Here is a 16190-nt window from a genome sequence, read left to right as displayed (position 1 = left end):
GTGCATTCTGGCCCAATTCTAAATCTCAGCGCAAAAATAAAGCTGTCCAGTAAATGCATTAGTGGGCAGTACTTCGCCTTCATCCATGGAGGACACTGGAAACCCAGGAGGTGCCTGGTCACCAAACAGTTAACGTCTTTCACCAACAGCACAAGCTCATTAGAAAATCAAGATAAAATTTACACCCTTTCGCTGTATATATGTCTAACTGTGAAGCCCTCATATGTTTAGAAATTACAGCGGAACAATGTACCAGTGAGGACAGTCTTCCACAGAAAACACTAATACCCCTTTCACACCGCACAAATAACCCGGTATCCACCCTGCATATTGCCGGGTCGACACGGGTCAGCGTGCGGTGTGAAAAGGGGCATAGCCGAAATCCCGGGTCGCCTGACCCGGCAATTCAACCCGGGGATAAAGCAGTGTTAATGCCTGGGTTGAATGGCAGCGTAAACGGCTCCTGGGTCAATGTGACCCGGAACCCATTTACTACAGCAGGGAGGGGCGGCGCGGAGATGATCTCATCTCCCAGCGCCACCTTCGCCCCCGCTGCCGGCTCCGCCCCCCACCGCTATGGCAACTCGCCCGGCATAATACCGGGTCAGGGAAGCCAGCGGCAGTATCCAGTGCCGGATCCCACCCGGGAAGGATCCGTTTCCAGTTCCCGGATGGGATCCGGCATTGGCGGTGTGAAAGGGGTATAAGGGGTCTATTCATGACGCAGTGAAAATTGTGGAGAAGTGAGCCAGTGGAAAAGAACCAATCAGCATTGAAGTATCATTTATAATTTGCATACTATAAAATCATACAGAGCAACTGGCTCGCTTCTCCACTCTTTTCACTGCTTCATTAATAGACCCCTAAATATTCAAGCACAGCTTTAAATTAAGGGGCTAATTCAGACCTGATCGCTCTCATAGTCGCCGCCCATAGGGGAGTGTATTTTCACTTTGCAAGTGTGCGAAACGCATGTGCAGCAGAGCTGTACATAAAGATTTTGTGCAGTCTCTGAGTAGCCAAGGACTTACTCAGCCGCTGTGAACACTTCAGCCTGTCTGGAACCCTCCCTGCAAATGCTTGGACACACCTGCGTTTTTGCAAACACTCCCAGAAAACAGTCAGTTGCCACCCTCAAACGCCTTCTTCCTGTCAATCTCCTTGCGAACGCCCGTGCGAACGGATCCTTCGCACAAACCCATCGCTGAGCGGCGATCTGCTTTGTACCTGTGCGACTTGCGGTGCATGCGCAGTTTAGACCTGATCGCCCGCTGTACGAAAAAGCAGCCTAGCGATCAGGTCTGAATTAGGCCTTAAGTACTGTTTCACTATAGTGTCCTTTTAAAATACTGTTTCATTCTGTAAAAGTACAGGTTGAGTATCCCATATCCAAATATTCCGAAATACGGACTTTTTGGAGTGAGAGTGAAATAGTGAAACCTTTGTTTTTTGATGGCTCAATGTACACAAACTTTGTTTAATACACAAAGTTATTAAAAATATTGTATTAAATGACCTTCAGGCTGTGTGTATAAGGTGTATATGAAACATAAATGAATTGTGTGAATGTAGACACACTTTGTTTAATGCACAAAGTTATAAAATATATTGGCTAAAACTATCTTCAGGCTGTGTGTATAAGGTGTATATGTAACATAAATACATTCTGTGCTTAGACTTGGGTCCCATCACCATGATATCTCACTATGGTATGCAATTATTCCAAAATACGGAAAAATACGATATCCAAAATACTTCTGGTCCCAAGCATTTTGGATAAGGGATACTCAACCTGTATTACATTCACAAATAAGGTTTTTTAGATAATGCGTAAACATTATCCCACAAGGAATCCGCAGCGCCCAGTTGCAGAGTACAGTACATAAATAAGGGATTTGGTGCCACCGAAGCAATTATGAAGTAGAAGATGGTATAAGGAAAGGCACACGAGGGAAGTTAAGTTTCCCGACGGAAGTAGAGTAGACAAAAAGTGGTCAATATGGGAATAAATGACAGTAGAGTTCATTGAGCACTGTTTCTTCAAAATTATATGAATTTTTTATTTAGTTATGGTGTTCAGGTGACCTTAATGAGATTGTGAGATGTGTACATTATAAGGTAGATCCATTTTGCATTTTAGTAGCCATTATCATTCAATTTGTTCCCATTAAAATGTGTTACATTTTGAATTCATTGAATTATTTTTTATAATTCGTATGAAATACATTTCTCTTACGTCCTAGAGGATACTGGGGTCCACATTAGTACCATGGGGTATAGACTGGTCCACTAGGAGCCTTGGGCACTTTAAGAAATCAATAGTGTGCACTGGCTCCTCCATCTATGTCCCTCCCACCAGACTCCGTTTAGAAAATGTGTCCGGAGGAGCCGGTCACGCTTAGGGAAGCTCCTGAAAGGTTGTCTGCATTTATTTTCTGTTTGTTGTTTTCAGGCAGGTCTGATTGGCACCAGACTGCCTGCTTCGTGGGACTTAGGGGGGAGAACGGCCCAACTTCCTGAAGAGTTAATGATCCCGTTTCTCCACTGACAGGACACTGAGCTCCTGAGGGAGTCATTCGCAAGCCTCACTACGGCGAGCGTACCCTCCCGCAGCACGCCGCCACCCCTAACAGAGCCAGAAGATAGAAGAGTGGTGAGTACAGCGCTGGCGTCCCAGTAAACGCCGGCGGGAATGGTGGCACAAGGGTGGGAGCGCAGCTCTCAGTACAGGCTGCGTTCCAGGTGGCTCAGAGGACATACACAGCAGTGTGTGTCCCGCTGTGAGGGGCGCGCTGAGCCACCAATGCATACCCACACTGGCTAACATACCTAACAAGGGTTTTAACCCTCTGTTAGACATAAAGATTACCTCAGGCCAGTATAAAAAAAGCGGGAAGCTGAGCGCCATCAAGGGGGCGGGGCTTCACTATGAGCGGATCCAGCAGCTCACCAGCGCCATTTTCCCTCTGCAGCTCACACTGACAGGAATCACAGGGAAGCGCAGCTCCACCACAATGACTCCACGTCTCCTTAGCGGTACCAGGGGGTCTTAGAAGGGGTGGTGGGGGTGTTAGTATACTAAGCCCTATTAAGGGCGACCCAGCTAAATTAACTTGGCTATAAGGGCGCTGTGTGTGGCTGGCTACGATTTCTGTGTATCTCTGAGGGCTCTTTTTGGGTTAAACTGTGTTTTCACCTTCTGTGTGTGTGTGTCCCTTCACATTATCATGTCCAGGGACTGAGTTTCCTGCACAGCTGAGTGTCTTTCCTCCCCCTGAGATTCACTACCCTGTACTCAGAATAGTGTTCATGCTCAGGCTAGTGGGGCAGAACCCCCATGGTTCGCTTCCATTAAAGGGATGATATCCAATATTTCTACTAAATTATCCCATAATGAGAAAGAGACGCCATTTTTAAGACAGTCTGTGGATGACCTGATGAATAAAGATTCAGTTCCCATACCAGCGTCTCAAACCCCCGCCATTTGCCCACAAAAGCGTACTCTGGCCCAGCTCATGCAGGATGATACTGCAGACGATACATCAGAGGAGGGTGAAGTGGATGCGAATGGTGTGGATGCTGTCCTATCACAGCGCATACAGGCCATGATAGAGGCTGTCAGAAATGTCCTGCACATTCCCGACAAGACGGCGGAGGTAGAGGAGGAATCTTATTTTAATGTAAAAAATAAATCCTGCATCTAAGGAATTGAATGCCCTGTTTGAAGAAACTTGGGCTAACCCTGACAAAAAATTTCAGATCCCTAAAAGATTAATTATGTCCTTTCCCTTTCCTCTGGAAGATAGAACGAAATGGGAAAACCCGCCGATTGTGGACGCATCGGTATCTAGGTTGTCACGTAAGATAGTCTTACCTGTTCCTGGGGCAGCATCCTTAAAGGACACAGCTGCCCGCAAGATTGAGAACACTCTCAAATCGCTATACAGTGCTGCTGGGGTGGCCCAGAGACCCACTATTGCTTGCGCATGGATAACTAAAGCCATTGCAAAGTGGTCAGGTAACCTTCTTGACGGATTGGATACCTTACCCAGGTGGGAGATAGTTTTACTCCTGCAACATATTCAAGACTCTGCTAACTTTATGTTGGAGGCCATAAAGGAAATTGGTTTGCTCAACGCACGCACCACTGCCATGGCAGTGTCAGCACGCAGGGGCTTGTGGCTACGCCAGTGGACTGCAAATTCCAGGAAAGGAGTGGAAAATCTACCTTTCATAGGTGAGGTCCTTTTTGGAGATGAACTGGATAAGTTGATATCCAAGGCTACGGCGGGTAAGTCTATGTACCTTCTTTCCGCAGCGCCCCCAGCTAGCAAAACCTACTCTGCAGTCCTTTCGGACAGCGAAATTCAAAGGCAAATCCAAAGGTTCTACAGCCTTCAAAGGTAGTAGAGGTAAACCTAGAAAATCAGCAATTGCAGGTTCTCAGGATCAGACCTCTGGTTCTGCTTCCTCAAAGTCTTCAGCATGACGGTGGTCCGCACTGCCTGGGAGACAGGCAGGTGGGAGCTCGGTTACGTTATTTCAGTCACGTTTGTGCAACATCTTGCCAGGATCCCTGGGTCATAGATCTCATCACCCAGGGATACAGACTGGAGTTTCAGGAATTCCCACCTCACAGATTCTTCAAATCAGGCTTACCAGCTTCTACGGAAGCAAGTATGACTTTACAGGCAGCAATTCAAAAACTGGTTCAGACTCAGGTCATTGTCCCAGTTCCACTTCAACTACAAAACAAGGGTTATTACTCCAACCTGTTTGTGGTACCGAAACCGGACGGTCCGGTAAGGCCCATTTTAAACCTCAAATCACTGTACCCGTATTTAAGGGTGTTCAAGATGGAGTCTCTGAGAGCGGTAATCTCAGGTCTGGAGGAGGGGTAATTCCTGGTGTCTCTGGACATCAAGGATGCGTACCTTCACATTCTGATTTGGCCACCTCATCAGGCTTATCTAAGGTTTGCACTACAGGATTGTCACTACCAGTTTCAGGCCCTGCCATTTGGCCTCTCTACGGCACCGAGGGTATTCACCAAGGTAATGGCAGAGATGATGTTTCTCTGCAAGCTGGGAGTGAACATAATACCTTACCTGGACGACCTTCTGATAAAAGCACCATCCAGGGAGAGGTTGGACAGCATTGCCCTCTCAACCCATCTACTCCAGGATCACGGGTGGATTCTGAACTTGCCAAAATCCCACCTGGAACCAACACGGAGGCTGATACTGGATACGGAGGAACAGAAGGTATTCCTTCTGTTGGAAAAGGCATTGGTAATCCAGTCAATGGTGCGGGATGTTCTAAAACCAACCCGGATATCGGTGCATCTATGCATTCGCCTTCTGTGGAAGATGGTAGCCTCTTACGAGGCTCTGCAGTACGGAAGGTTTCATGCAAGGCCCTTCCAGCTGGATCTATTGGACAAATGGTCCGGATCGCATCTTCACATGCACCAGAGGATACGTCTGTCGCCAAAAGCCAGGACTTCTCTTCTGTGGTGGCTTTAGACTTCTCACCTGACCGAGGGTCGACGGTTCGGGATTCTAACTTGGATTCTGCTAACCACAGACGCAATCCTCAGAGGTTGGGGAGCAGTCACCTAGGGAGAACAGTTCCAAGGAAAATGGTTTAAGTCAGGAAATCATTCTTCCGATCAACATTCTGGAACTAAGGGCCATATACAACTCCCTTCTACTAGCATCGCATCTTCTTCGAGATCAAGCCATTCAGGTTCAGTCAGACAATGTGACGGCAGTAACGTACATAAACCGACAGGGCGGAACGAAGAGCAGAGCTGCAATGTCAGAGGTAACAAATATTCTCCTCTGGGCAGACAGACACGCGGTGGCGCTGTCGGCAATCTTCATTCGGGGAGTAGACAACTGGGAAGCAAACTTCCTCAGCAGACACAACCTCCACCTGGGAGAGTGGGGCCTTCACCCGCAAGTGTTCGAGTCTTTAACACATCGGTGGGGTGTTCCACAAATAGAAATGATGGCCTCCCGTCTCAACAAGAAGCTAAAGCGGTATTGTTCCAGGTCACAGGACCCACAAGCAGTGGCAGTGGACGCTCTGGTGACTCCATGGGTCTACCAAATGGTTTGTGTTTCCACCTCTTCCACTGATCCGAAGAATTCTTAAAAGAATAAAAAGGTAAAAGGTTCAAGTAATTCTCATTGCTCCAGATTGTGGCCAAGAAGGGACTGGTACGCGGATCTACTGTAGATGCTCCTGGAGACCCGTGGCCTCTACTTCTGCAAGAGGATCTTCTACAACAGGGGCCATTCGTCTATCAAGACGTACCGCGACTACGTTTGACGACATTGAAGATTTTAGCCCGGAAAGGCATTCCAAACAAGGTTATTCCAACCCTGATCCAAGCCAGGAAAGGGGTAACGTCTAAACATTACCACCGTGTTTGGAAAAAATATGTCTCGTGGTGTGAAAACAGGAAATTTCCTGCAGTGGAAATTCAACTGGGATGGTTTCTCCTTTTTCTACAGTTAGGTGTGGACGTGGGCCTACATTTGGGCTCCTTGAAAGTCCAAATTTCAGCCTTGTCCATTTTCTTCCAAAAACAATTGACTTCCCTCCCTGGGGTTCAGACATTCTTGAAGGGTGTTCTGCACATCCAACCGCCCTTTGTGCCTCCCATGGCACATTGGGATCTTACCATGGTGTTGCAGTTTCTGCAATCGGACTGGTTCGAACCTTTACAGGAGGTTGACATTAAGTTTCTTACGTGGAAGACTGTTACACTGTTGGCCTTAGCTTCTGCAAGGCGTGTGTCCGAACTGGGTGCATTGTCTCACAAAAGCCCCTATTTGATTTTTCATGAGGATAGAGCTGAACTCTGCACTCGTCAGCACTTTCTTCCTAAGGTGGTGTCTGCGTTTCATATCAACCAACCTATTGTGGTTCCGGTGCTTACTGACACCTCTGCTGCCTCAAAGTCCCTGGATGTTGTGAGGGCTTTGAAGATCTACGTGAAGAGGACAGCTCGTCACAGAAAATCTGATTCGCTATTTGTTCTCTATGATCCCAAGAAAATTGGGTGTCCTGCTTCAAAGCAGTCTATTGCTCGCTGGATCAGGCTTACTATCCAGCATGCTTATTCTATGGCAGGATTGCCAGTTCCTAAAGTACAGGCCCAATCTACTAGGTCGGTGGGTTCATCCTGGAAGGCTGCCCTGGGTGTCTCGGCTTTACAGCTCTGCCGAGCGGCTATTTGGTCAGGATCGAACACGTTTGCTAAGTTCTACAAGTTCGATACTTTGGCCTCTGGCCTCTGAGGTCTTCAGTTTGGTCAATCAGTTCTGCAGGAACCTCAGCACTCTCCCACCTGGTTTGGGAGCTTTGGTACATCCCCATGGTACTAATTTGGACCCAAGTATCCTCTAGGACGTAAGAGAAAATAGGATTTTAATTACCTACCGGTAAATCCTTTTCTCGTAGTCCGTAGAGGATACTGGGTGCCTGCCCAGTCCTCCGTGTTTCCTGCCCTGTTACTTCGTTAAGGAATGTTGTTGATTTAGCTGTTCCTGTTCAGGTTTGGTTAGCATGGCTTTCCTCTTGTTTGTGTGTGCTGGTTCGAATCTCACCACTGTTCTGTTACATCCTTCCTCAGGATATGTCCGTCTCCTCGGGCACAGTTTCTAGACTGAGTCTGGTAGGAGGGGCATAGAGGGAGGAGCCAGTGTACACTATTCATTTCTTAAAGTGCCCAAGGCTCCTAGTGGACCCATCTATACCCCATGGTACTAATGTGGACCCCAGTATCCCCTACTGACTAAGTTAACTTTCTAGCACCTATATTGGGTTTCTAGAATACGTCTCACTGACAAAATAACGCTAATTATTTTTACTTGTATTGTGACCCCACCTGTTGATATAAATGCATGGCTAATAGCAGAATGTAGCAAGAAAGAAAATAGTTTAGTAAAAGTTATTGTAATGTCATAGGTTTCTGTTTTTACTAGAATTTGTTGTCTTGCAGCAGAATTACCCAAGATTGAACCCGTTATACTGCGAATTAAATCAAAAGAGCTGCCATCTAATAGTGAAAATGTGTGTTTAGATGGAAGAATGAATTACACAATCGGTAAGTTTTCTGCACACACAGTAGGGAATTCTGAATTTCACTCTGTGATGATGTTATAATGTTTTTGTCTTTTCGTCTTGTCTGGGAAGCACTGATGCTTGGATATGAGGTAGGAGCCGAGTAGTAGACTCTAAAATAGTTAATTTACTGAAACTGCCCCTCCCTTATATACCCTCCCCTTCCCTTAGCTCCCCAGTTATTTTTTTAGCGCCTGCAGAAGTGACACGAAGACATAGGTTGTTTGTTATTTTCTAGTAAAAAAATGTAAACATATTGGTCCCAAATCCACTTATGGGATCAAGGCTGTGAGGAGCAGGCATTAGGAGAAATACCGGATAGCCGGTATCTGCTCCCTTTCCCTGCTGCATCTCGCTCTGGGCCCCGGAAGAGGGTCACTAGGCATCCATGGGTGTGCTTGGGACCCTATGTTATTATTTAAAGTCCCCCATATTGTGCCGTTTTCCTGGAGGCTGCAGCTGCATCCAGCGCTGCAGCCTGTTATGATGGTAGTTCCGGGGCGGCTGAACGGCAAGCTAAGTGCATGGGCCGGGTTCGGTTTGGTCTATGAGACCTCCGGTTACCTCTAAGGGGGCACAGGAGCCACAGTGAAATCAAGAAAAGGTGCTTTCCTGGATATCAGAGGCTCCATCTGGTAATGGTGGAAGCCATCTGACCCATACTTCCAGTAACCTGTGTGGAGATCCTTCCTGGTCAGATGATTAATCAGGCTCCGTCCTGGAGATGATTAAAAGACTGAGGACAGCTACTGTTGCTTCGTGCTGCTGCTGCTGAGGAGTCCTGAAGCTGGGGAGTGTGGTATTGTAACAGAAATCTGTTTGTTTTGTAGTGTAGATTAGTTAGGTTAGTTGTCTTTTCTCTGACGTCCTAGTGGATGCTGGGGACTCCGTAAGGACCATGGGGAATAGACGGCTCCGCAGGAGACTGGGCACATCTAAAGAAAGATTTAGGACTATCTGGTGTGCACTGGCTCCTCCCCCTATGACCCTCCTCCAAGCCTCAGTTAAATTTCTGTGCCCGGCCGAGCTGGATGCACACTAGGGGCTCTCCTGAGCTCCTAGAAAGAAAGTATAGTTTAGGTTTTTTATTTTACAGTGAGACCTGCTGGCAACAGGCTCACTGCAGCGAGGGACTAAGGGGAGAAGAAGCGAACCTACCTAAGTGGTGGTAGCTTGGGCTTCTTAGGCTACTGGACACCATTAGCTCCAGAGGGATCGCACACAGGACCCGACCTCGTCGTCCGTTCCCGGAGCCGCGCCGCCGTCCCCCTTACAGAGCAGGAAGCAAGAAGGTCCGGAAAATCGGCGGCTGAAGACTTCTGTCTTCTCCAAGGTAGCGCACAGCACTGCAGCTGTGCGCCATTGCTCCTCATGCACACCACACACTTCGGTCACTGATGGGTGCAGGGCGCTGGGGGGGGGGCGCCCTGAGCAGCAATATTAACAGCCCCAGAGGCTATATAGGTGTAAATTACCCCTGCCAGAATAACACAAAAAGCGGGAGAAAGCCCGCCGAAAAAGGGGCGGAGCCATCTCCCTCAGCACACTGGCGCCATTTTCCCTCACAGCTCCGCTGGAAGGATCGCTCCCTGGCTCTCCCCTGCAGTCCTGCACTACAGAAAGGGTAAAAAAGAGAGGGGGGGCACTAAATTTAGGTGCAGTATATATATAATACAAGCAGCTATAGGGGAAAACACTCTGTATAGTGATATACCTCTGTTATATAGCGCTCTGGTGTGTGCTGGCATACTCTCCCTCTGTCTCCCCAAAGGGCTTTGTGGGGTCCTGTCCTCTGTCAGAGCATTCCCTGTGTGTGTGCTGTGTGTCGGTACCGCTGTGTCGACATGTATGATGAGGAAAATGATGTGGAGGCAGAGCAAATGCCTGTAAATGTGTTGTCACCCCCTGATGGGTCGACACCTGTGTGGATGGACTTATGGAAGGAATTACGTGACAGTGTCAGCTCCTTACATAAAAGGTTTGACGACATAGGACAGCCGGCTACTCAGCTTGTGACTGTTCCAGCGTCTCAAATGTCATCAGGGGCTTTAAAACGCCCGCTACCTCAGATGGCAGACACAGATGTCGACACGGATACCGACTCCAGTGTCGACAACGATGAGACTAGTGTACCCTCCAATAGGTCCACCCGTTACATGATTGAGGCAATGAAAAATGTATTACACATTTCTGATAGTACCCCAGGTACCACAAAAAAGGGTATTATGTTCGGTGAGAAAAAACTACCAGTAGTTTTTCCTGCATCTGAGGAATTAAATGAGGTGTGTGAGGAAGCCTGGACTTCCCCCGATAAAAAATTGATAATTTCTAAACGGTTATTGGCAGCGTACCCTTTCCCGCCAGAGGATAGGTCACGTTGGGAAACATCCCCTATGGTAGATAAAGCGCTTACACGTTTATCAAAACAGGTGGCACTACCGTCTCAGGATACGGCCGCCCTAAAGGATCCTGCTGATAGAAAGCAGGAGGCTACCCTAAAAGCTATATATACACACACGGGCATTATATTGCGACCAGCGATTGCATCAGCATGGATGTGCAGTGCTGCTGCTGCGTGGTCAGATTCCCTGTCGGATAATATTGATACCCTGGATAGGGACAATATTTTGCTGACAGTAGAGCATATAAAAGACGCTGTCTTATACATGCGCGATGCACAAAGGGATATTTGCCGGCTGGCATAAAAAATAAGCGCAATGTCCATTGCCGCCAGAAGGGGGTTATGGACTCAGCAGTGGTCAGGTGATGCCGATTCAAGAAGGCACATGGAAGTTTTGCCTTATAGGGGGGTGGAACTGTGTGGGGATGGTCTTTCAGACCTCGTTTCCACAGCTACGGCTGGGAAATCGACATTTTTGCCACAGGCTACCCCACAGCAAAAGAAAGCACCGTATTATCAAGTACAGTCCTTTCGGCCCCATAAACACGAGGGCTCGAGGCGCATCCTTTCTGCCGAGAGGCAAAGGTAGAGGGAAAAAGCTGCAGCATACAGCCAGTTCCCAAGAGCAAAAGTCCTCCCCCGCGTCCGGTAAGTCCACAGCATGACGCTGGGGCTTCACAGGCGGACCCGGGTACGGTGGGGGCCCGTCTCAGAAATTTCAGCACACAGTGGGCTCTCTCACAGGTGGATCCCTGGATCCATCAAGTAGTATCTCAGGGGTACAGGCTGGAATTCGAGACGTGTCCCCCCCCCCCGCCGTTTTCTAAAATCTGCCTTACCAGCACCTCCCTCTGCCAGGGAGGCAGTGTTGGTGGCTATCCAAAAACTGTATTCACAGCAAGTGATTGTCAAGGTACCCCTCCTTCAGCAAGGAAAGGGTTACTATTCCACAATGTTTGTGGTACCGAAACCGGACGGTTCGGTGAGACCCATCTTAAATTTAAAATCCTTGAACACGTATATCAGAAAGTTCAAGTTCAAGATGGAATCGCTCAGGGCGGTTATTGCGAGCCTGGACGAGGGGGATTACATGGTCTCTCTGGACATCAAGGATGCCTACCTGCATGTCCCCATTTACCCTCCTCACCAGGAGTACCTCAGATTTGTGGTACAGGACTGTCACTATCAGTTCCAGACGCTGCCGTTTGGGTTATCCACGGCACCGAGGGTCTTTACCAAGGTAATGGCCGAAATGATGATACTCCTTCGCAAGAAGGGAGTTTTAATTATCCCGTACTTGGACGATCTCCTGATAAAGGCGAGGTCCAAGGAACAGTTGGTAGTGGGGGTAGCACTTTCTCGGGAAGTGCTACAACAGCACGGCTGGATTCTCAATATTCCAAAGTCACAGCTGGTCCCGACGACACGTCTTCTGTTCCTGGGAATGATTCTGGACACAGACCAGAAAAAAGTGTTTCTTCCAGTGGAAAAAGCCGAGGAGTTGTCATCTCTAGTCAGAGACCTCCTAAAACCGGGACAGGTGTCGGTACATCAATGCACACGAGTCCTGGGAAAAATGGTAGCTTCGTACGAAGCAATTCCATTCGGAAGGTTCCACGCAAGGACTTTCCAGTGGGACCTGTTGGACAAATGGTCCGGGTCCCATCTCCAGATGCAACAGCGGATAACCCTGTCGGCAAGGACCAGGGTGTCGCTGCTGTGGTGGCTGCAGAGGGCTCATCTACTAGAGGGCCGCAGATTCGGAATACAGGACTGGGTCCTGGTGACCACGGATGCCAGCCTTCGGGGCTGGGGTGCAGTCACACAGGGAAGAATTTTCCAAGGACTGTGGTCAAATCAGGAGATTTCGCTTCACATAAATATTCTGGAGCTAAGGGCCATTTACAATGCCCTAAGCCAAGCAAGGCCCCTGCTTCAGAACCAACCGGTACTGATCCAATCAGACAACATCACGGCGGTCGCCCATGTAAACAAACAGGGCGGCACAAGAAGCAGGAGGGCAATGGCAGAAGCCACAAGGATTCTCCGATGAGCGGAAAATCATGTGGTAGCACTGACAGCAGTGTTCATTCCGTGAGTGGACAACTGGGAAGCAGACTTCCTCAGCAGGCACGACCTCCACCCGGGAGAATGGGGACTTCATCCAGAAGTCTTCCAAATGCTGGTAAACCGTTGGGAAAGACCACAGGTGGACATGATGGCGTCCCGCCTCAACAAAAAGCTAAAAAGATATTGCGCCAGGTCAAGGGACCCTCAGGCGATCGCTGTGGACGCTCTAGTAACACAGTGGGTGTACCAGTCGGTTTATGTGTTTCCTCCTCTGCCTCTCATTCCCAAGGTACTGAGAATAATACGAAGGCGAAGAGTGAAAACTATACTCGTGGTTCCGGACTGGCCAAGAAGAGCTTGGTACCCGGAACTTCAAGAAATGCTTTCAGAGGACCCTTGGCCTCTGCCGCTCAGACAAGACCTGCTGCAGCAGGGGCCCTGTCTGTTCCAAGACTTACCGCGGCTACGTTTGACGGCATGGCGGTTGAACACCGGATCCTGAAGGAAAAGGGCATTCCGGAGGAAGTCATCCCTACCCTGATCAAAGCCAGGAAGGATGTCACCGCAAAACATTATCACCGCATTTGGCGGAAATATGTTGCTTGGTGTGAGGCCAGGAAGGCCCCAACGGAGGAATTCCAACTGGGTCGATTCCTGCATTTCCTGCAAGCAGGGGTGACGTTTGGCCTAAAATTGGGGTCCATTAAGGTCCAGATTTCGGCCCTGTCGATTTTCTTCCAGAAAGAACTGGCTTCACTGCCTGAAGTTCAGACTTTTGTCAAAGGAGTTCTGCATATTCAGCCTCCTTTTGTGCCCCCAGTGGCACCTTTGGATCTCAATGTGGTTTTGGAGTTCCTGAAATCACATTGGTTTGAACCACTTAAGACTGTGGATTTGAAATATCTCACGTGGAAAGTGGTCATGCTGTTGGCCCTGGCTTCGGCCAGGCGTGTGTCAGAATTGGCGGCTTTGTCATATAAAAGCCCTTATCTGATTTTCCATATGGATAGGGCAGAGTTGAGGACTCGTCCTCAGTTTCTCCCGAAGGTGGTATCAGCGTTTCACTTGAACCAGCCTATTGTGGTGCCTGCGGCTACTAGGAACTTGGAGGATTCCATGTTACTGGACGTAGTCAGGGCCCTGAAAATTTATGTTTCCAGGACGGCTGGAGTCAGGAAAACTGACTCGCTGTTTATCCTGTATGCACCCAACAAACTGGGTGCTCCTGCTTCTAAGCAGACTATCGCGCGCTGGATTTGTAGCACTATTCAGCTGGCGCATTCTGCGGTGGGACTACCGCAGCCTAAATCTGTAAAAGCCCATTCCACAAGGAAGGTGGGCTCATCTTGGGCGGCTGCTCGAGGGGTCTCGGCTTTACAACTTTGCCGAGCTGCTACTTGGTCAGGGGCAAACACGTTTGCAAAATTCTACAAATTTGATACCCTGGCTGAGGAGGATCTGGAGTTCTCTCATTCGGTGTTGCAGAGTCATCCGCACTCTCCCGCCCGTTTGGGAGCTTTGGTATAATCCCCATGGTCCTTACGGAGTCCCCAGCATCCACTAGGACGTCAGAGAAAATAAGAATTTACTCACCGGTAATTCTATTTCTCGTAGTCCGTAGTGGATGCTGGGCGCCCATCCCAAGTGCGGATTGTCTGCAATACTTGTAAATAGTTATTGTTACACAAATCGGGTTGTTATTGCGAGCCATCTGTTCAGAGGCTCCGTTGTTATCATACTGTTAACCGGGGTTCCTATCACGAGTTATACGGTGTGATTGGTGTGGCTGCTATGAGTCTTACCCGGGATTCAAAATCCTTCCTTATTGTGTCAGCTCTTCCGGGCACAGTGTCCTAACTGAGGCTTGGAGGAGGGTCATAGGGGGAGGAGCCAGTACACACCAGATAGTCCTAAATCTTTCTTTAGATGTGCCCAGTCTCCTGCGGAGCCGTCTATTCCCCATGGTCCTTACGGAGTCCCCAGCATCCACTACGGACTACGAGAAATAGAATTACCGGTGAGTAAATTCTTATTTTTTTCTTTTCTTGTATTGTTACATTTCTTTTAAGTAACAGGCTGTACGTCTTTGTTTCCATTTGTTATAACAGTTTGTATGCGAAAGACAGACCTCCTAAAGCTAAGCGAGGGACAGTTACATTATACATGTTTTAAATGTTCTGCCAAGCTCCTTATCCATCAGATGCATCAGATGCGACCAGGCCTGCAAGTACTTTATCTGACCTGGTCGCACAGGATGCGACCAGTCAGATAAACAGTGTTAGCAGCGGCAGGGAAGGGAAACTTCCCTCCACTGCTGTCTCCCTGCACTCTCCCCTGCTGATTACCATGCTGCGGATCATTGCTGATCGGTCAGCACGGCAGGATCCCCCACCCCCAGCGGCCGCAGAGAATAGCAGCTGCTGGGTAAGTGTAACCAGCTCCCCCTGTGTACCTGGCAGCTGTCCGAGTTCCAAAAACTAAAGTCGCGATGATGTTCCCGATCGAAACCCAGACGATTTCTGAGCGGGTTTTGGGGGAAAAAACGTCAGTTAAGTGTTTAAAGGCAGTAAGGAGCAGGGGGCCCTTTGTGAGGTTGATTGACACCAATGCAATGCTCGTCTGGGGAGACTCCGTCAGGGGAGATGGGAAAGTCATGGCGCAGTCCATTGCGGAACTGTCTAAGGAAGTGTAGGATGTTGGTAGTCAGTCTGAGGTTAGTGCCTCAGACCCTATACCTCTGCAGCAGGTTCCACCACCTCTGTTCTTCTGAGTTATTTGGTGACCCGATAGACACTGATATGTCTATTCATAGTGGATAGATTTTCCAAGGTCTATTCTTCTTTAAAAGCGGTCTTAGGGTTGGCCGGGGCAGGTACTCAGAAATGGCAGCCTACCCAGGCAGTGCAGTTCTTGGGAGGAAAGGAGGATTCAGAGGACTCTTCTGCAGATATTGGAGAGGTATTGGATCAGGAATGGATAGATCATTCTGATTGAGAGGACAGTTCCCCTGATAGTTTTTGGGTTACTGAGCTTATCCAGGCTATTCGCCAGACCTTAACAGTTGAGGAAAAGGAGCCTTATTATAAAACGGCTTCGGTTATTTAACAGAAAGAAAAAGCAGGTTTTGAATTTTCCTTCATTTATGCATTTTTCTGATGTATTGGGAGAATCTTGGGCTAAACCTGATATAGGTGTCAAGCTTCCAGCAGTATTTAAGTTCACTTATCCTTTTGCTGAGAAGGATACGGCTCCATGGGAGGTTCCACCAACAGTAGATGTCTGATTGCCGTTTCTCCCAGTGGCTACTGCAGCTACATTGAAGGATGCTACAGACTTTAAGGGGGAGATTAATATTTTTGAAAAGTCAGTTGGGAGTCTGTTTTTTCCTATCTAATAGTCAGGAAAAAAACAGACACCCAACCAACTTTTCAATCATTTGAATTTCCCCCTAAGTGTGAACATTTACTAAAGCCCTTATTTTCCTTAACAAGTACTACTCTGGTATTGGCGTAAGCCTGGGCTATCAAGTATATTGAAGCTTGGTCGGACCAACTGGCTGAGACTATTCAGTCAGTAGTGGATC

At 48.3% G+C, this 16190-nt stretch overlaps 1 protein-coding gene across 4 annotated transcripts in view; it reads left to right on the top strand.

The window, feature by feature from the left end:
* The window catches only part of LOC134966532 (zinc finger protein 182-like), a 243477-nt gene that overhangs the window by 204338 nt on the left and 22949 nt on the right, over positions 1–16190 (top strand). For 3 of the 4 annotated variants that reach the window (XM_063943335.1, XM_063943332.1, XM_063943333.1), the window contains one exon: positions 8015–8119. In XM_063943335.1, coding sequence (XP_063799405.1) covers positions 8015–8119 — 105 coding nt within the window. The remainder of the gene's footprint in view (positions 1–8014; positions 8120–16190) is intronic. The other variant, XM_063943334.1, reaches the window with a different exon arrangement.

This window comes from Pseudophryne corroboree, chromosome 10, assembly GCF_028390025.1.
Source record: "Pseudophryne corroboree isolate aPseCor3 chromosome 10, aPseCor3.hap2, whole genome shotgun sequence".
Lineage (NCBI taxonomy): Eukaryota > Metazoa > Chordata > Amphibia > Anura > Myobatrachidae > Pseudophryne > Pseudophryne corroboree.
The sequence above is the reverse complement of the archived record's forward strand: the minus strand, read 5'-3'. Positions and strand labels throughout refer to the sequence as shown.